The sequence below is a fragment of the Suricata suricatta genome, chromosome 9 (assembly GCF_006229205.1).
Source record: "Suricata suricatta isolate VVHF042 chromosome 9, meerkat_22Aug2017_6uvM2_HiC, whole genome shotgun sequence".
NCBI lineage: Eukaryota > Metazoa > Chordata > Mammalia > Carnivora > Herpestidae > Suricata > Suricata suricatta.
In genome coordinates this window covers 87948390-87970336 of record NC_043708.1, presented here as the reverse complement: position 1 = coordinate 87970336, position 21947 = coordinate 87948390, and the positions used below count along the sequence as shown (strand labels likewise).

General features: G+C 37.6%; 1 protein-coding gene across 1 annotated transcript in view; it reads left to right on the top strand.

The window, feature by feature from the left end:
* The window catches only part of CEP152 (centrosomal protein 152), an 84478-nt gene extending 63078 nt beyond the window's left edge, over window positions 1–21400 (top strand). The window contains exons 20-27 of the mRNA XM_029952512.1: window positions 4026–4676; window positions 7687–7828; window positions 10733–10900; window positions 14240–14336; window positions 15068–15171; window positions 17329–17485; window positions 17730–17833; window positions 20057–21400. Of these exons, the coding sequence (XP_029808372.1) occupies window positions 4026–4676; window positions 7687–7828; window positions 10733–10900; window positions 14240–14336; window positions 15068–15171; window positions 17329–17485; window positions 17730–17833; window positions 20057–21090 (2457 nt within the window). The 3' untranslated portion in view covers window positions 21091–21400. The remainder of the gene's footprint in view (window positions 1–4025; window positions 4677–7686; window positions 7829–10732; window positions 10901–14239; window positions 14337–15067; window positions 15172–17328; window positions 17486–17729; window positions 17834–20056) is intronic.
* Window positions 21401–21947: the final 547 nt, after the last annotated feature.

The window sequence follows — 21947 nt, the reverse complement described above, 5'->3', positions numbered from 1 at the left end:
TCTACGGTATCCTTTTGCATGCTGAAAGTTTGTTTTCCATGCTCTGTCACTAGTCTTATAATCTCCTTGGAAAATAGCCAGCTCTCCTTACCAGAGAGGTCATGTTATTTGACCAGAAACATAAGATATTATAATCATTTGCATTCTCCCAATTTATTAGTTAAACCAGTTCTAATCAGAATGCTAATAAACTGAACATGGTTTTGAAATTTGATACTAATTCTAAAATTTACTTGGAAAGGACTAGAAATTTGTTTAATGTTGTGGAAAAGAAATAGTAGTCCAACCCTAACACATAATAGAGTATGTTGGAAAGCGACAATTCAGTGTTGAGTCACAAAAATAGAATTCTTTTTCATTTTGTATTACACAGACTTCAGAGATAGGCCCAACTATGAATAAAAACTTAATTGTTTCAAAACAAAGGAATAAGGAATTTTTCCATAATAAGTAGTCTTAGGATAGCCAGATAGCACTTTGGAAAAAGTAAGGGTACCTGTGTTTGCATCATAATAAAGTCTAAGTTGATGAAGAAGTTAAACATTTTTAAATGAAAGTATGAGAAAAAGAAATTGAATACCATAATCACTCAGTTTTGGGACAACAGTTGTGGTCGGAAAGAAAATAAGTAGGATATAAGAAGTACAGGTAAAACATTTTTGCTTTTGTAATAAAAGTGAGAGGATAATAAAAATAAGAAAAATGAATTAAACATGAGGAACAGTGCTACTAATATATGGTAAGAAAAACAATACAAATTTATAAGAAAAACAAGAAGTGGTGGGTAAGTATACCAAGAATGTCCAAATATAACAAATACATACAAATAAGAGAAGTCCAAGTAGCAAACGTGAGGTGCTATTTTATGTCCTATGTATAGATTCTTTCTTCTTAATTGTAATACAAAAAATAAAATAGATTGCAGTGTCAAGTATACACTATTCTCCCAATATGACCACTATTTGGGAAAATAGTATAGGCAACAGACATTGTAAATGATTCACATGTTGTATTCATAATCTTATTCCACAGAATACTTAAATCTGCATAAATAAAAAAATCTATATTAACAGTTTTCTTAAGTTATGTGGTAGTTCACAGGTGTTCACTGCAATATTCTCTATACTTTTCAAGTATGTTGAAATATTTTAAAAGGAAATTTAAGAGAGAGAGAGAGAAAGGAAATAATATGATGATGTACATGTGTCTCAGCACTGAAGTTAAGAATAATAATAAAGTTGGCTAGAATATGAAAATAGGCAAGAGCTTTTTTAAAAAAATTATTTTGTTTTTTATCTTTTTGAGAGACTGAGACAGCATGTGAGCATAGGAGGGCAGAAAGAGAGGGAAAAAGAGAATATTAAGCAGGCTGCACACTCGGTGCAGAACCTGATGTGTGGGGTTCTATCTCACAACCTTGAGATCCTGACCGGAGCACCAGAGCCAAAATCAAAGGTTGGACGTTCAACCAGCTGAGCCGCCGAGGGACCCTAAGAGATCTTTTCTTAAGAACACAGAAGACCACGGGGTACCTGGGTGGCTCAGTCTGTTAAGCGTCCGACTTTGGCTAGAGGTCATGATCTCACAGTTGGTGGGTTTGAGTCCCACGTTGGGCTCTGTGCTGACAGCTCAGAGCCTGGAACCTGTTTCAGAGTCTGTGTGTGTCTCTCTCTGCCCCTCCCCCGTTCATGCTCTGTCTCTCTCGGTCTCAAAAATAAATAAACATTTAAAAAGAAGAACACAGAAGACCTGAATGTGTGTGAATGCAGAAACACAGAAATGAAGAAGACAGTGAGTAGCTTCTCAAACTTTATCAGGCATGAGATTCACCCGGAGAGTTGGTTAAAGCAGATTCCTGGGCTTTATTCCCAGAGCTTCTGATTTGGTGGGTCTGGAGTAAATCCTGAGAATTTGCATTCCTAACAAGTTCCTAGGTGAGGTGACAGTGCTGACTTTTAGACCTTGGGTGTGAGTAGCACTATTGTAGATAATTATTCAGCCGCTGAGCATGTTAACAATGTTGTGAATCCTTGCTCCAAACCAAGGAAGGTGACCTAGGACCAGTTTTAATGTGGGAGGGTTCCTGTAAGATTAGAGTGATCCGTCAAGATCTGTGAAAATTTAAAGCAGGTTTATCCAGAGTCCAGAAGTTGTCACTTGGTTCACTGGTTCCTAAACTTCACTGCTGTGTATTAGAGAAACTTGAGGATCTACGAATTACTGTTGCTTGGCTCCTGTCCCCCAGGCTTTATGTTTTAGTTGGTGCAGGATATGGCCTGGGTATTAGTTTTAAAAGCTTCTCAGGTAGTTCTAATGTGCAGCAACTATCAGGAACCACTGAGTTGCTAATGCTAAGTTCTCCTCACACAACTTCACGGGAGAGGATGCACACCTTTGGCGAGGCTGGGCGTGCATCCCAGTTCACGACTTCTGCGCCTCCGCCCAGCCACCTGGGGATGATCTCCAGGCATCCGCTGTGACAAGACTGTTTACCCTGAAGGCACTCACTCTTTAAGCATGTTTCACCTCACTACTGAATTATTCTGCTGGTAGCAAAAAGGATTTTGCTGTGAATTCCTTTGTAAAGCTCATCTTAGAGAGTGGGTTCCTGTAGTAACTTTAAAATATAATTCAAAAATTTTGATTTATGTTCGAGTAATCAGGAACCCATTATTGAATACAGGTGTGTAACAGGTTTTAGAATTTTTACAGTTGAAGGTGTTTGCTAAGATGATATAATGGCTGGAAATTTAGGAGACAGATACCGTATCTCAGGATCCGGAGCACATGTGTATTTATAGGGCTGATTATTCGCAGCCACCAGTGTCCAGGCCAAGCTTTTGGAGACGCCCACTTCTTTCACCACTCACATCCTTGGGACTTGTTTGAATTTATAAAAGGGATTCAAGGTCATCAACCAGTCTGCTCATTCTGTAGACAGAGACATTAAGTGCACAAGAGATTAAGTGACTTTTCTAAGGCCATCTAGACAGAAGTAATAACTACATAACATTTATTGAGGCCTTATCTGCCAGGCTCTGGACCAAGTGCCTTAAGTGGATTTTCTTCTTTTGTCATTTAATCCAAATACGGTGCTATCAGGTAAGCGTTATAATTATCCTCATTTTACACAGGAGGAAATAGAGTCTCAAAGGGATTGCGGGATGGGCCTGTGGTCCTACAGCTGTTAAGTTTACTCCAGCACTGTGTCCCCAGAGCCTGTTGTGTTAAGCACCTGCTGGGCTGCAATCGAAGGCAGGATCAGAGTTGAGCCTCGGGTTTTTGATTCCCTATGACTGTTTGGTTATATACTATTACTGTCTGTGATCTGCTAGTCTTGTGATTCTGTTATAAAAGAAAGATTAATGAAAAAATGACTTTCTTCTTGCTATTGTCATTTAATGAACTGTCTTAACCACTGTGATTCCATTAAAATATAATTATGTTTGTCAGCAAGTTATGCATGTTTGTGGTAAATTTCTAAGTCATCGTAAGATTTCTTTATGAGGTTGCTTTCACTTCATGTAAAAGATATTTTCATTTGTCACGGACTTACTCAAAATTTGAAGCTATATCTGTGTAAAATGAATATGAATTTTTCCCTAAGATTAGTTTTAGATAATTGTATAATTAAAATTTGGGAGGTGAGATTAAATTTCTAGTTCTCCATCAAGAAACGGATTTTTTTTTTTAAGTTCATTTATTTTGAGAGCGAGAGAGAAAGGGACAGGGAGAGAGAGAATCCCAAGCAGGCTTTGTGCTGCCAGCATGGAGCCTCATGTGGAGCTCAAACTCAGAAACCATGAGATCATGACCTGACCCGAAACCAAGAGTTGGACACTTAACTGACTGAGCCCCCCAGGTGCCCCAGGAAACTGATGTTTTTAAAATAACATACGGCATAAAAAACTAGGTGATTTACAAGGGAGAGGATCTTTGAGTATAGTATATTTTAGGAACAATATCTTATCCCAAATAGTTATGGGGAGAGCATAAAGGATTTTAAATGTGTATTGTTCTTTTAGATATCATTTGCTATTTCTGAAGCGAAAGAGAAATGGAAAAGTGAGCTTGAAAACACGCACACAAATGGAATACCTAGGAAGGAACTGGAGGAGAAGATTCATTCTCTTCAGAGAGAGCTTGAGTTAAAGAACGAGGAAGTCCCTGTGGTTGTCAGGGCTGAGTTGGCAAAGGCCTGGAGTGAATGGAACAAAGAGAAGCAAGAAGAAATCCGCAGAATTCAAGAACAAAATGAGGAAGATTACCGGCAATTTTTAGATGATCATCGAAATAAAATTAATGAGGTGCTTGCGGCAGCTAAAGAAGACTCTGTGAAACAAAAAACCGAACTGCTTCTTCAGAAGGAGACAGAATTGCAAGCATGTCTAGACCAGAGTCGTAGGGAATGGGCTACGGAGGAAGCCAGGCGGATCCAACTGGAAATCTATCAGTATGAGGAAGACATCCTGACCGTACTCGAATGTCTCTTAAAGGACACCCAGAAGGAGCATGGCGGGGCTTCAGAAAACAAGCAGCTTTTGGAACTCGTGCCGACTTGTTCTTCAAAATGGATGTCTGTGCAATATTTTGAAAAACTAAAGGCCTGCATACAGAAAGCATTTCAAGATATCCTCTCCCTGGCTCTAGAAAATACTGACTCTGAATGGGAAAAGGTATGTTCCTGATAAGTCAAAAGAGCTCTTAGTAAGCATCAGAGGTGATTGTAGTGTTGCATATGGTTATTTTTTCCTTTCTTCATTTTACAGTCTAGTAGACATAAAACTTGTGTTTTTAACAGTGGCCTAACAAATATTTGTAGCAAATCCAAAGGATTTCATTTCTTTTTGCCAAAAGAGCTTTGCTTCTTCCTAGTGCCGCAAACATGAGGCAGAGCTTTCAGTCTCTAGACATCTTTTTCCTAAAAAATATATGCTGTTCTTTGAAAGGGCCTGAGCTTTGAGCAACTGAATAACTTTCATTCCTAATTTTGTTTTTTGGGCATGACCACCTCAAGAAATATGCATTGTATTAAAGTAGAGTTTCTTAAGAGCTTCTACAGAGTTTGGAAGCATATTTCTTGCCCTCAAGGAATCTATGTCACAAAGGCAAAAAATGCCAACCAAGTACAAAAAATATGGATGTAGAAACAAGCAGTTAGCAGTGTGGCTCACTGACACAGTACTCTGAAGCCTGTTTTGTCGGCGTACTGTCTGTGTGCATGTAGAATGAAAGGTGTTCTTTCACTGTATAAGTAGTCTCTGACACCACCTTTTAGTTTCTGTGGAAGATCTGATAAAACCAAAGGCTTCCTAGCTTATGATTAAAGAAATGAGGTATGTATGAAAAATCCAGAATGATACCGTCAGTATTGTGATCAGCCAATTTCAACATTTGGAATTAGAGGTAGAAAACATTGCCAATATTATAAGGTTTGTCTGCTTGAAAAGACATAAGAGTTAAGTTTCATTAAGATATCATGATTAAAGGTTTTCAAGGCCGAGGATTGAACACTTGGCGTTAATACTTACTGGGAAGTATTATACGCTGGGAAAGAAAATCTGAGTTCCAGTCCCACACTTGAGGATAACTAGTCTGTTACCTGTGTACCTCATGTCTTACAGTTGCTTATCTGAAAAAGAGGGTATAAATCCCTGACCTGTCTACTTCCTTGGGTTTCATAGGATATGAATGACACAGCTTGGCCTTTCTGCATCCTGCATTTGAGATAGCATAGAATTTCAGAGCCGTAGGTTACCCAGAAAATCAGGCTACCTCACCCCAGTCCCCCTCGGTTGACACTATTATTCTTGATTTCACAAAGATGTTACTAGTAGTTCAGAGTTGCTTTCAATGTAAAAATAACTGGGCATAATCACTTCCCATGAATAATGCTTATAATACTTTAGTGAAAATTTTTGGAAAGAATAATTAAGAATTCCCTACAGCAAGTTTTAAGCATGAACAGTAGTGGGAAAAATCATGTCGTATGCTTTCAAGTTTGCTCTCCTGAAAAGACAATCTCTGGTATAAAAATCAGGAAAACGATCAGCTTTCTTCTACCATTAGTATAGGATCAATCCTGGTGCTCTGTTAGAGGGCTTATGATTGTGCAAGCAGTGTCAAGGTTACGTGTGTGACTTAATGTAGCTCACATATCTGTGGGGACAGAGTCACAATTTGCTAAGAGCTTAGACTTCTGCAGCTCTTGTTGGGTGGGTCCAGATTCCATTCCTGGGGAAAGGATAGCTTTGAAATGCCTACTCTGACATTTGTCACAGAAGAATTCCTGATCTTCTGCTGTTTGAAAGCTAACTCAGCTCAGGACCTTGAGGTAAAGCAATGATTTTAAGCAATGGTTATAGGTATGCAATATAGGTGTCATAAATATGAAGAACTGTGAATTGTAATTGCTTACATTTGTTATTTTTAGAACTGCTTATGAAAATTAAAACAGGAAGAAATGACTAGTATCTATAAAACAAGTCCTCATTAAAATAAGATGATCAAAACTTTTTTTAAAATGGAGAGGATGCAACGAATTAAAAATGTACTTCCATGAAAATGAATACCTTATCAGAATACGTTGATGTAACAGGTCATAATGAAAAGAGAAAACAGAAATACCAGTTGGAATAGAATTTTCAAACAAATTTAAGGATGTGTTCTATCTTTTCTTATCATCAAAGTCAAGTTAAAATTAAGACAAAAAGGTTGCTGCTCCTGTGTTTTCTGTCATCTTGGCCTTTTCTCCAGTTTTGAGCAGAAACTAGAAACACTGGCTACCTTAGGGTTCAACTTTTATTACTCCTTTGGACCTCAGCCTCGCGTAGCCTCTTGGCATTTGCATTTGTCTGTAACTGCTCACCTCTGCTTCTGTCACGTATCATAAGTAGGTTTCCTAATAGCCAATTAAATACGTTTCTTAAAATCAAGGCTTGTAGCATGAAGCATATGGTGTGTTTTAGGTAATTAAACAAGGTAGCTTACTCAAGATCTCTTGTTCTGTTCCTTTAGGATTTAGTAGGTATCCAAAACGTGAAAACACTGCCTTAAAAAATGTCTCTTCATTAATGAATTTAGTAACTGTATTACCTTAACAGGACTAGAACATGGAAAGGGTTCAATAAATGTTAGAAGAGAAATGTCTTGTGCAAGGTGTACAGGTTAACTTTGGAATTCAACTGAACTTTTAAAATGACAGTATGTATTAAAGTATTTAGAACTCTAAACTACTATGTAAATGTAATTTTTTTAATGTTGTTACTTTCAATTCATGGAAGGCAAGAAGTTGGTATTAAAGTTCCTAATATATTTGACCCCTGCTGCAATGAGAGAGTTCTGGATTTTCTAGAAAATTCTGAATGTATATAGTATGTCCTGTGATTTGATCACACAAACCATTAAAATACCTTAAACTCACACATATGTGTGCAAAAACTGTATCTCCTATCTGTCTCCAGGTCAGCCCACTAGTCCTCTGTCAGATAATGGTCTAAGTTGAAAATTATGGCCACAGGAGACTAGTTCATAGTAATGACAGTATTCATGTAACACTCTAAGAAAAATACTGGTGACATTTTTTTCAGGTAGTGTTCTTTTTTGTATTTTTAATATTGGTATTCTAAATAGAGAATTGCTTAACGATTTTTACATGGCATTAACTATGAAGATAATCTATTTCAGAAAAATTTGGCCAGGATCTCTAAGGATCCTGCCACCGAGGTCACTGGCAGAGGAGACCCTGGAGTTCTGGCAGTCCTTCCTACACCTACTTTTGGACACTGTGCTCGGTCCTTGGCCTTGCAAGAAACAGAGGCGGAAGCTGGTAACGGGATTTTATTCCTACTGGTCTTTGTAACATTCATCATCACAGTTCCAGAGGGGTGCTTTGAGGATAAAAGGAAATCAAAGATGTGCACAGCTTTTTTGAGTGAACAAGTGGGTAGTATTAGTCCTACCTACTGTGTGTCTTCTCCCTAGGTTTAATTTTGCATTTGGGAGACAAGACTGCATTAGACCCTTTTCATCTATCTGTCATGGTCTTCCTTCCATTCCTAAGTGGTTTTTATTATAAGGAGAATAATGAGAATTTTAGTAGAACAGGCATGTTTTTATTCTCTGGCTTTATTGAGAAATCATGGATTTCACATAAAAGAATTGCCAGATAACAGAGACCTTTTTGTTTAAATTATTGAAGCTTATTTCAGCCACCGTAAAATGGAAATCTTTCTGAAGAGGTGTTTTCTGGTTCATTTGTGAGTCTCTTGGGGGCAGGAGCAGTGTTCTATCTCTTCCTCTCCAATGCGTGGCAGAGTGAATGGCACATAGTTTGTGTTCCTTGAATATTTGGTAAATTAAGAGTTTACCGTTTTCATGACGACTTAGAGTTGTTGTTATGAGAAAGAATGATTGTATTGTACCGTAGACCCCTGCTGTATCCGGAGCCCACCAAGGAACACTGATGGGCTTATGTTGCCTAGTCCCTGAGAATTCCGAGCCAGGAACTGACATATCCGTTATTTGCTCCCCTCCTTTTTAAGACACTGTGACCTTGCAGCCTGCTCCTTCCCTTCACATACAAACACACACCCCCTCTTTTGTCTTTAAATTTTTTTTTAATGTTTTATTTTTGAGACAGAAACGGAGCATGAGCGGGGGAGGGGCAGAGAGAGAGGGAAACACAGAATCCAAAGCAGGTTCCAGGCTCTGAGCTGTCAGCACCGAGCCCGATGCGGGGTCAAACCCCCGAACATAAGATCATGACCTGAGCTGAAGTCGGAGGCTTAACCGATGGAGCCACCCACATGCCCCTACTCTTTCTGTTTTTTATCTGCTGTCTCTATTGCAACCTGGAAAAGAACTAAGAATTGCTCATATGTACTAGGTCAATAACAGTTTCCAGGGTTTTTAATTTAGTAGGTGATGTTACCAGAATCCCAGAGGACCTCTGCCTTTCCCAAGAAGTCCGTTGACAGTTCTTTTCCTCATTGTCCATAGACCCTTTTTCCTTTCTAGGTTCCAGGTGGTTGAGAACATCTTATTGTTAATTGGGTGGATGGGAATACTACCTTAACTTGTAATTTCTTACCTTTCACTGTGGTTGTATGTTTGTTGTTATATTTGGAATAACCAGAGAATTTTAAAAAGGTTTATAAAATGGGTAAAAATAAATTTTAGATATTATTTGGCTTTGGGAAGTCCTATCATTGTGAAAGAAACTAATGTTTACTTTAGACAAATCAGACTGCAAAAGGATTTTTCTTTCTTCAGTTTTTTTCCCCTAAAAACAAACACATTAACAAATTCATTAGAGAGGACTACCACCAATGTTAACTGTTTGGTTATGGCCGCTTAATATCTTATCATTTTTTGAAGTAAGTTAAATATTATCAAATACTTGATACATGCAAAGAAAATATGGAATGCACATGCAAGCTATGAAGCCTAGCAACCAGGAACCCATTGTTTCACTTAAGAGCTAGAATATCACCAGTACTGTTGAAGACCCCTGTGTGTGGCTTCCCATCCCTGTAACTTCCTTACAATCCAAGGTAACAAATATTCTGATTTTTAAAAACTATTCTCTTGCTTTTCTTTATGTTTGGACCAAATATAAGTATCCTGAAAAAGCTGCTCTCTTGTCTTTTAACATTATAAAAATGGTTTACTATTTATTATAGTCTCTGTAACTTGCTTTTTCCCACTTAATATCAAGCTTCTGAGATTTGTCCATGTTAATGCATGTAGCGTCCATTCAGTGTCCTTTTGTCTTTTATTGGTGAAATTCATTTGAGCTCCTGGTTAAGGTGTTGTCCAATTTCTTCACTGTGTAATTCCTGGATTTCCTCCTCCCCCTCATAACTAATAAGCAATCTTATAAGCAACTAATTAGTGGGGAGACACTTCTAAGACGATGAAAATGTCCTTTTCATTAAAACTTTACCTTATGTTTAGCAATCATTGATGATGCTTGTCTGACCCAATCTTTACTGTAGTCATTGAAAATTTATAAATTTTCTAGCTCTAGACTTCCCTCTGCTTTCACCAGCTTGGCACTTGGCATGTTATAATTGGGCATCCTCCTGTTAGTTGGTATAGTTTTTTGTCTTTTTCTTCCTTGGCCAATCTGCCCATCAATTCATCTACCTACCTTCCTACCAGCTTAACACACTTATCTATCTATCCATCCAATCCATTATGGGTAGGACTATTGGTATGACTCAGGAATCCCTATTTTAAAAAATATTTTATAATTCATTAGTATACCTAGTGTTCAAATTGTCCCATATTCAGCTAGTAGAGCCCTTTCAAACTGGCTCCAATGTTCTTGGGACATGTCTGTGTTTTTCAGGAATTTCTTTCTGGCATTTGTCTTGTATATACCTTGTCCCAATAGTGGAACTAGTCATTTCTTGAAGACCCTTGGTTCCTTGTTGTGGGGGATGGTATTCAGTACTAAGAGTGGAGCAGTATGTTTCACAGCAGTTTTAAAATAGATGGTATTATTTAACTTTACATATTACAAAACTGAGTCTCAGGCTATATAATACACTCTGAGGCACACTGCCAGTAAATAAAGAAGATTTAAACCCAGGCCTCTTTCTCTTAAGCATCATGTTCTTTTCCATTACACTGTCACCTTAGTCCCTTCGCTTGGTTTTCTTCCTTCCTTTTTTTTAGTTCTTAGTCTAAAGTGATATAAAAGTTTGCTATTGTTTAATTTTTACAGATAAGAAAAAGATCCTTGAAATTAAGGATTCATGCTGTGGACCGTGCTTCCAAGAACTTGAAAAGGCAAAGCAGGAATGTCAAGATCTGAAAAGAAAACTGGAGAAATGCTGTAGGCATCTTCAGCATTTAGAGAGGAAGCACAAAGCTGTAGTGGAAAAAATTGGAGGTTAGCATTTAAAGTAGCACTACTGCCAGTATAAATCTCCCTCATCATTGAAATGTTCAAATGTGACATTTTAGTTAATGCCGGCACCGATTCTCTTTGAGGATTAATGTAAACTAATTTGGACCTTATTTTTACTAGCCAAATAATTATTATTGAACTACAAAGAGGAAAATTGGAGCTCTGACTAGAAGGTCACATTCCTTCCCTCCTTTCTGGATGGAATAGATACCGAGTGCCCAGTGTGTGTCTGGCAGTGTTCTAGGCTCTAGGGACACAGCAGTGAGGGCGTCAGACGGAACTCTGTTCTGATACAGATCTACAAGACTCTGTTTCCTTCCTTCAAGAAGCTCATCCTCAAATGAAGAGAACTAAAACCAGATTGATAAATAATTGCAGCACTGAGTGCTCCTGGCGGCATGTTTGTGTAAACTTGGAAGAAAGGATGTTAATTAGCTCTTCCTCCTATTGGAGTTAAGGAAGGATTGACTAAACCTTGAAAGATGAAGGCGTTTGCCAAAGAGGACAGCATTCTAGGCAGAGGGGAACGTTGGCACAGACACATACGGCATCCTTCCTAGTACTGTCAGGGAAGTTGTCCGAAAGGGGTGTCATCTGCCATCTTCTCTTGCCCCTCTGAAGAAAGGAGGTTCCTGGGCTTCTGAGGTTGCTCCCGCTTTCCTTCTGCTAGCACTTAGGATCCTGTGCTCTATACCCTGTACATTTGAAATACTCAGATTGCCCCGCCGGTCAGGAATTTTACTGCCGGACCCCATGTACAGCGTTGTCACTCTGTCCTACCCATGACCCTTTCTTTCTCATTTTGGCCTAACTCTTCCTTATCCTCTAGGATTCAACTGAGAGCATGCCTGATCTGCAGAGCACTTCTTGATTTTTTTTCCAGTCTGGGTGAGACGGGCCACTTCTGTGTGGCCCCATGGCACTCGGCTCCTCATCTGTTTCCACTCAGTATTTGATTTTTTTGGTTACTTGCCTGATAGCCTTTTCCAGCCTGTATGTTCCCTGAGTATAAGGAATCTATTGTTTCTTCATAGTTGTAGTCAGGATGCCCATTACATGTCAGATGATAATAAATGTTCACATGCATGAAGGATTGAATGCAAGGGTCCCAAATCACTGTGTCATCCAGGAAAGCCCAGGTGGATAGGTTCGCTTTTTTCCTACATTTCAACTCTATCGTTCGCCTGGACAGCAGTACCATTCCGGCTCTGCTTCCAATCTTGCCCCTCCGATCCATTCCCCATCAGGCATCAAGAGTGTCCTTTTTATTTAATTTTTTTAAGTTTATTTTTGAGGAAGAGAGAGACAGAGCACGAGAGAGGGACACAGACTCTGAAGCAGGCTCCAGTCTCTAAGCTGTCAGCACACACAACCTGGCATAGGGCTGGAACCCACAAACCATGAGATCATGACCTGAGCTGAAGTTGGACACTTAACCAACTGAGCCACCCAGGTCTCCCAGCAGTAACCTTTTAAAAAAGTAAATTGGATCATAGCCCTCTTTTGTTTAAAGTCCTTCCGTGGTTTATCTGGTCCTCAGTAGGAAGTATAAACCTTTTAACATTGTTTTAAGAAGCTTTTCATGATTCAGCATCTGCCAGCCCCTTAGCCTCATCTTGCCCCAGCCTTCTTATTCTCTCCTTGTCTCTTTTCTCTCTCATCTGTTTTCATCTCCCTTTCTCACAACATCTGTCTTCCCATCCTGATCACATCGCCGGGCTAACTCCTACTCATCTCTCCCCCAGGACACTGCTTCCTCAGGGAGGCTTTCCCAACCACCCCAGACTTCGTTAGCTTTTTCTGTTAGACATTATCCACCGCTCCTATGATTTTTCTAACATTCATCATATCCTTGTAATTAATTTTTGCCTATATTGTCCTTTGGAGGGTAGCCTTGATGGGGACAAGGCTCAAGTCCTGACCCAGCACTTAGCACAGTACTTGACAACATAGCACGCTCAGTAAATACTGTTGACTAAGAGAAGTCACCCACTTCGCTTCCGTCTACCTCTCACCAGGTCTGTTAGAGATAGATAATAATTAAGAATTACTGAGATAAAAATTTTAACAACTGTAATTCCCATGGCTTAGGTCTTTGGTAGAGGCCAGGAGAGTAAGGGAGCTCTTGTAAAATTTGACAAACGTCAAGAATATTTGTTGTACATAGTGAAAGGACAAAGGCAGCTGGATGAGATTATTATCCATAAATAGTATTTAGCACCATACATTGTGACCATAGTTCTGCTTAGTGCTTTTTGAGGCTATCTTCTATAATTCACAGACTTAGAAATAATCCAAGAATTTGGTACTTAGCTCAAAACAATACGCCAATAAAAGGGGTTAGGAGTCAGAATTTAAATTATTGGATAGTTTGATTTCAGTGTTTGTCTTAATGTAAATCTATTAGTTGATAATGTTTTTGCTACTAAGGTTGTTTCTTTTCAGTTTCTTAAATTCCACTTTCCATGGTGTTGGTAAGCAGTTATTGAAAAGTGGTGGGGTAAGAGGGAGTGATTTAAAAACATACAAGTTATATCGATCACTAGGAGGAATGGAGTGATTTATTAGTCTACAGGGTGTGTTGAGGGTGCATGGTAGGAAACATGCTGTGCCGTGTTCATATCTATTAAACATTGGTATGCTGGGCTTTATATAAGGTACATTTATTATTTTATTTCTATTATCTTCAAAGTGGGTAATACTTTCTGCATTTTACACATGAAAAAACCTCAGGTTCAGAAAGTTTAAGTAATTTGCCTAAAGTCATTTTACTGGTAAGGAGCTGAGCCAGGATTTAAACTCCTGTCTCTCTCACTCGGAAATTCATGTTTTGTTCTCTGTGCCACGTGGACTCTGTCAGTTTCCTCTCATCCTCTTTTTAAAAGTTTAAATAATTGAAGATCTTATATTAATTGTGAAAGTGGCACCTACTGAAGCTTAATTATTATTTTTTTTTTTGTATAGAAGTGCTTGTTCGATGATCATGGATATGAGCATAAGGATTGTGATATTAGAAGGCCCAGTATGTTTCTAGGGGGCTTCAGTCTAGCTGAAAACAAAACAGATGCATATGAAACAGTTGGAAACCTGTTCCAGGGCAGTATGTAACCCAAGCAAGATGAGGGATGATGGAATACAGATTTCAAGCGCTGAGGAACCAGAGTAGGGAATGGTGACATTAGGAGTCATCGGGGAATGAATGACATGGGGAGCAGCTGGAATTTCCACCATCTTCTCTACAAACATTTGCTCTGGGAACTTAAGAGAAAGGAAGACTGAGGAAAAAAAGATTAATTGACCACTATTAATTTTCCTTTCTAGAAGAGAATAATAAAGTTGTTGAAGAACTAATAGAAGAAAACAATGACATGAAGAGTAAATTGGAAGAACTGAGAGCACTTTGCAAAACACCACCAAGGTAGACTTTGACTATTTAAATTTTTTTTAACATTTATTTATTTTTGAAAGACAGAGTATGAGCAGGGAAGGGGCAGAGTGGGAAGGAGACACAGAATCGGAAGCAGGCTCCAGGATTTGAGCTGTTAGCACAGAGCCCGATGTGAGGCTTGAACCCATGAGCTGTGACATCATGACCTGAACCAGAGTCAGATGCTCAACTGACTGAGACCCCAGAAATTGTTTATTTCTAACTATTTTTAATTTTTTATATCAATTATGTTAATACTATCATACCAAGATCATAAAACTTGTCATTGTTATGCAGCAAGAAGCATAAAAAAAGAAAATCTTCCAAAACCCTATTCTCAGCAGATACCCTCTGTTAATCTCTTAGATCATTTAAACCCCTTTGTACACACATGTGCATGATTTAAAAATAGAGATTATTATGAAAGCTATTTTGTAACCTTTTATTAACCTAATGTTCTAAGATAAACATTTCCGTATGTCATAAAATATTCTCCAATAACGTGCTTTACAATTGCTGCATATATTTTCATCATGTGGACTTATTATGATTTATTTAAGTAACCATAGTATTTGTTTCCATTTTTCTTCTATGTTAAATAACTGTATAGTAAAGACCTCATATATGATTTTTTTTTAGCACATCTCAGTGGGATGTTATTGGAATATATAGACAGCTATTTTTACTACAATCTCTGTTTGCAATATTTGGTTCATTTTTAGGTCATTGTCAGAAGGGGCCATTGGAAATACTTGCCTGCTGTGCAGTGGCAAGCCCTTGGAAGACCTTCGTGGACAGTACATTAAAGCTGTGAAAAAAATTAAGCGTAAGTCCCTGAGGAGAATCGTAGGATTTTAAGGTTGTCTGAACCTTTTTTTTCTTACTAGTATGAGTAATTTGGGGGAATTTTCCAAACTATTTTGCTCTGAGATCTGCTTTTAGAAGAGATTAGTGACACCTTTTCTAAATTATGCAGCAAAGGGTAAGTTTTGCCCAATATCTTTTGGAAGTGACATGAGGGCAGACATTTTATATTATTAATGATCCAGTTTCTCTTTTGGCCACTAATATCAAACTAAAAGTTTGATAATATTAAAACTTAAGTAACTAAAACAAAATGTCATGTGAGTTTTAAATTAGTATTACTTTCTACCATAAAGTTTTTTAAAAATTTTAAATTGTACAATGCCAGTTTTTTTATTATTATTATTTTAATTTATATCCAAGCTAGTTAACATATAGTGTAGTCTTGGCTTCAGGAGTAAAATCCAGTGATTGATCTCTTAAAACTGACACCCAGTGCTCATCCCAAAAAGTGCCCTCCTAATGCCCATCAGCCATTTAACCCACCCCTGCCCGGTCTCCTGCTCCCTCCAGCCACCTTCCAATTGTTCTCTTTAGTTAAGAGTCTCTATGGTTTGCCTCCCTCTGTTTTTATCTTCTTTTTCCTTCCCTTCCCCTATGTTCATCTGTTGAGTTCCTCAAATTCCACATAGGAGTGAGATCATATGGTATCTGTCTTTCTAAAGACCATAGAAAATAGATCTAGTTAGGCCTTGTTCTGTTGTCTGTTGTTATTTTGATAGTGGGTTAAATCATATGTATAAATCTGTTCATCCAGCCCTTGGCGGTAAGAGGCGATGCAGCACACCTTGCAGAGCATCTCCCTCGTTTATGTTTTCTCAGTAGAATATCTCCTGCTTTTTAATTATAAACAATACTGCATAGATGGTATGTATGTCCCAGAACAGTCACCAGTGTGGATACAGGACAGCTGAATGGTCACTTCTTAAAATTGCATTTATTTTTAACAAAACGAGTGGTAAAGGTCTTGAGTTCCAAATATAAGGATAGCTCACCAGAATCCTGTGGAGATGTTTTGAAAAGCCCACTTAGTATCAATGAAGAGAATTTGCTTCTCAGTTCTTGCTGGTGCCGACAGAAGCCATATTACTAAAACTACAAAAAAAGCAACTTCTTGTTAAAAATTGCATCAGTTGGGAAGTGAAATTTTAAGCATTTTTTTCACACTCCTGTGCTAACTCGTATGTATATGTGTTTGCTTAACATTTTAGACATTTGCTGGAAGTTTTTTGTTGACATGTATTCCATTTTAATCTGTCCCACCTCAAATAATGAAAAATAGTCTTCCAGTTAGTATTCTTCGCATAGAGCATTTCATCTTCAGGAAAAGCTTAATAATATTAAGGGAGATTCCTCTATGAATTGAATCTTTAATAGGGATGGTGATATTCTAGAGGTAGGATGTAGCCCTAGCTTTAGTTAAAAAAAGATGTTAACTTTAAGTGATGGGAGTCTCAATGCAAGATAAAAAGAAACATGTAAGCAGTGAATTATTTTTAAATGTAAGTCTCAGAAGGCAACATAAGTCTCATTGTTCTCCCTGGCATTTTGTACATTCTCTTATGGATTGTAGTATTATATGTACTTAGATATGCTTCAGTGCTGCCTAAAGAATTAAATAATATGGAAACATTCAGAGCATAAGTAACAGGAATCTGAGTCTCTCTGGTTCAAATTGCCTCCTTCTGTCTCGTCCTTTCTTCCTTTCTTCCTCACCCTTTCTGTATATATATATTTTTTCATCTCTTAATGAGACACATAATACATAATTGAAATGTGTAAATTTTGGTATCTCATATTTATTTTCTTGCCTTGGTGTTTTAGGATATGACAGAGTTTTCCTAGGGAATATGCTGTTTCCTTACCATATGTGGCTATCATCATTCTAAAAGAACTTTTAGATTATTTCTCCTCTGAGTCTTCCAAAATAGTGATCTAAAACATTCCATTTTAATGATTGTGGAAAAGCATAATGTTTAAACTATACCTCCCGTTACTTCATCTCCTAGAAAATTGATCTGAAGTTTGCCTCTTGTGTTTCTGAAAAGTTGCTAATAAACATGCCTTTTGGTGAGGATTCCTGTCTCCCCACCAACGCTCGCCCCCACCTTCCCCCTAGGTGATATGCTTCGTTATATTCAGGAGAGTAAGGAAAGAGCGGCAGAAATGGTAAAAGCAGAGGTATTGCGAGAACGTCAAGAAACTGCCCAGAAGATGCGCAAATACTACTTGACTTGCCTCCAGCAAATTTTGCAGGATAATGGAGAACAGGAAGGGTAAGTCCAGATGAAGCAGCGTGCCCTCAGACTACCAGGCCATCCTGTGTCATTTTCTAAACATTTCCCTTAGCCACGAAATTCCCTTCTTCTACATGATCCGCCATTAGGGGTTAAGAGAACCTTATGTCTGTACTCCCCTAAACATTGGCAGAACTAATAGGAAAACAGAAATCCTGGGGCTAAGGCAACTCATTTTTTCCTTTAAAGTATTATTAATTTAATATTCTGGAATTCCCCACAGGGCTGAGAAAAAGATTATGAATGCTGCTAGCAAACTTGCTACAATGGCAAAATTGCTGGAAATGCCTATTTCTCATAAATCTCAGAGCAAAACTACACAGTCAGGTATGTCGAAATGAGTCACTTGAAGGGTTTTTTCTCCCTTGTCTCTTAGATATTTAATATTTTTTAGTATGAAAAAGGGCAAGGAATATAAGAAGGGAGTTAATTTATTCTTTATTTTTTATTATTTTTTAACATTTATTTTTGAGAGACAGAGAGCCATAGAGCACAAGCAGGGGAGGGGCAGAGTGAGAGGGAGACATAGAATTCAAAGACAGGCTCCAGGCTCTGGGCTGTCAGCACAGAGCCCGACTTGGGGCTTGAGCCCAGGAACCATGAGATCATGACCTGAGCTGAAGTTGGCCGCTCAACCGACTGAGCCACCCAGGTGCCCCAGGAGTGAGTTTATTTATAAAGTCGTGGCTGTGTTTTACGTAAAGTGGAAACTTTCAAAAAAAAAAAAAAAGAGTAGAATTTCCAGCTCAAGTAGACAGACTGAGCATATCCATCAACTTTCTATTGTTACTTCCATTCCTAGAAATGACAGAAATGATGTACAAAAAGTTAATAGAAGGGAGAAAATGATAAAGATCAGAACAGAAATAAATGAGAGATTTAAAAAAAATAGTAGGAAAGATCAACAAAACCAAAAGCTGGTTTGTTAAAAACATAAATAAAATTGATAAACCTTTAGTCAGACTCATCAAAAAAAAAAGAGAGGACTTAAATAAAATTAGAAATGAAAGAAAAGTGGCAACTGATGTCACAAAAGTCACCAAATATCTATAGAAAGCCAGCACCATGGTAAGGCACCTAACTCAAAAGATGACAAGAAACCCAACAGAACTTATGCCTTTGGAAACAGAATTAACAGAACAAACAAGAGGATCTGGAAATGTTAGAAAAGTATAATATTCTCAAAAGGATGTAAGAGCATATTGTAGAAGAAACTAACAATGTACTAAAAGGTTGACTATTTTCAAGGAAAAGATATAGTTACTCTTAACTCCAGCCATTGCTAGAAAAATACAAGTTTAAGTAGGTATATTAAAATTTAAGACTAAACAATAGAGAAATAGAATATATAACTTTCAATGTAGTAGGGGAAAAAGAAGAAAAGGTTTTCAATCTAACAGACTCATGAAAGAGGCAAAATGCAACTAGAAAGCATTGATAAATGGAAAATTAATGTAGTGTAAAACATTAGCAATTACCCTAAAGGTGAATAGTTTAAACTCACTTATTAAAAGACCATAATTTTCATTTTTTAAAAATCCAGACATACGTTATCTCTATGAGAACAAGGTCAACAATTCAAGATGAAGGAAAGAATAATATATCAAGCTGTTCAGAATTGATAGTAGATAAATTATAGAGTTAAATACAATATTAAGCAAATTATAATTCACATTGAAAGCCATTAAACTGACGGTTGATAATGTTAAAGAAGACTCCCAAGAGCCTACAAATGGATTTTTTCTGTTCATGATAAATATAAATTATATTTATATTTAGAATATATAAAGCAAAAACTGATGGAAATGTGTTAAAACATTGATAAATTTCCAATCACACTGGGAGATTTTGAACCCGTCTGTGGGAAATAGGATTTTTGAGCTTCTAGAGAGCTTAAAGCAAGGATTGTTCGAGAATTCACAAATCTGATATTGGTAGACATTCTTCAAAAAAGCACAAAGGTTATTTGTGTAAAGTTGGGAATGGTGATGCGAACCTTGGGTATTAATGACTTGGGGCAACTTTGTGAATGTCCCCAGCAGAAGCAAACCCTTTTCATGCTGTAGGGACCAAGGTACACTTCTCTGAGATATGCCTCTGGTCTTATGCTGTGACTGCTTTGCCTCTGGTCAGATTTAGTGTCTTAGCTAGCTGAAGTCAGAAACTCTGTTTTTTAGCTTTTTACTGTGTGTGTGGAAGGGTATGCTTATGTAGTTGTTGGGTGTTGGGGTTTCTTCTAGCAAATTTTCTTCATCAGAACAGAATTGGAAACTTGCAGTTGGCTCCTGAAATGCTAGAATATCTATTGCCGGAAATAATAGAGCAGATGCATAACAGTAATGTCAGATTTCAGTAACAATGACCTTACTTTATTCAATGTGGATTTGTAAAAGAATATTTTTAAATGTCCAGCATTGATGTATTTTCTTTGAGAGTGGTGAAAATCTATACATTCTTTGGAATACATAAAAACGTAATTTTTTTCTTACTCTTTCAGTGTTAATTTTATCCTAATTTTGTTTTCCCCTAATTGTGTTCCCTCGTATGTAGTCGTTCTACCTCTGACTTCAGAGAGGCCGACGGGAGTTGAAAAATCAAAAAGAAATGATGTGAATCAGAATACAGTGCATCATGCTGAAAGCAAGTCAAACAGTATGCAAAGTATTCCCGGGAGTGTGTGTGACCAAGTTCCTAAGAGAAGGGCTGCTTGTAACCTACAGAGGCGGTTAGCAGATGCAAAGCATGGGGGTGGAAAGCACATGGGTTCCAAAGAGTCACAGCCAGACTCTCACTTTGGGGAAAACTCTCACAAACATCTAGACATTTTGCCAAATGATGTTTCTCCTGAGTTTGTTCCGTGTGAAGGTGAAAAAGGCTTTGGTTCGCACAAGAAGAAGGACCGCAGTGATACTGGCTCTGAATCACTTCATTCCATTGCATACCCCTTTCTTGGATCCTTCGGAAATAAACCCTCACCTAGATCCACCCCGAGTCTTTCTGAATCTGGATCCACACATACAACCTTTCAAGGTCCTAATGAAAGACTCGGTTTAAAAGTATTTAAGTGCAGTCCGCTAATGGGAAGTGAAAATGCTGCATCTGAGAAAAGTCAAAGTTTGGGTGTTTGGGAAACTCCAGTGAAGGATGGAGGGGACTTCGATGACTTCATGGGCTGGCATTCCAACAGTGACACTTTACCCTGTGACAGTCACCAAGTGTCATTTTTACGTGGTAGACCACAAGAAACTCTGGATATACCAGCTGAATCTGTTAATTTCAAACACTTTTCAGCAGCCGGTTGTCTTTCAGATACAGAGAAAAATGATATAATTTGTCAACCCGTGAAATGTCAAAGTGGTCACACTTCAGACCTGTCAGAAGAAACCCTGTGTTCCCAGCCAGAGATCAGTGTGACTCTGAGACACGCACCTCATCATAAGGTTGATCCAGTAAAGTCAGATTTCAAAAAACTGAGCAGTACAGTACCATCATCAGTGTATCGGCAGCCTTCAAGAAAATTAATTGCTCCTCTATCTAGCCAGCAAGATAGTGGCTTTGATAGCCCCTTTGTCAATTTAGACTAATGATTGTATAGTATTTAAGAAGAATCATTAATATATTGACAAGAAAACTGAAGGGAAGACTTCACACTGAAAAATTGTGGGCTTTATCTATTTTGAGATGTTTTAGTGACATCTACGATATGAGCAAAATATTCTCATAAAATTACTTGAGATTTAATGGTGCCTTAATCTTCCAAAGGCCTGACGGTGTGTGTGTAATCTGCTTCCGTGTGGTGCTTTAAATGTGGTTGCCAAACCATCTATTTTTATACTTATTAACTTTCTGTGCAATGTTATATTATTTAAATAAACTTGCATATGGTCTATAGAATTGTCATGGATTCTTTTGTAATTATCAAAATATAATATTGGCATGTTTGAAATTCATCCAAAATAAAATACAAATCTTGATGATTTGTGTGTATGGTCAGCCAAATTTAATGTTTGTAATTAGCCATGTTTCATGGGGCTATAGATTTACTCAACATGCTTGTCCTGGAAATAGCTACTCCAAATTTTGATCCTTGCTTGCATTTAGTGGAAAAGAAGTATTGCAACAATTGCCACAATATATAATTGTCTTGGTTTCATTATTTAAAATATTAATCTGAATTTCTTTTTAGCTGACATTTGCATTATTTCAAATCTCCTGTGACAGACAGAGACTTTCTTTGTCTCTTATGGTCTTTCTTTCATCTGAAATAATTAAACATTGTCTTCTAGCAAAAAGTTTCAAAGTTTTAGATTTTTATGTTTATTTATAGTGCAGAATTGGCTAACTTATTAATGCTGTGGGCAGAAGCTTATAATTTTTAAAAATTTATTTAAATTCAAGTTAAATAACATATAGAGCAATCTTGTTTTCAGGAGTAGTACCC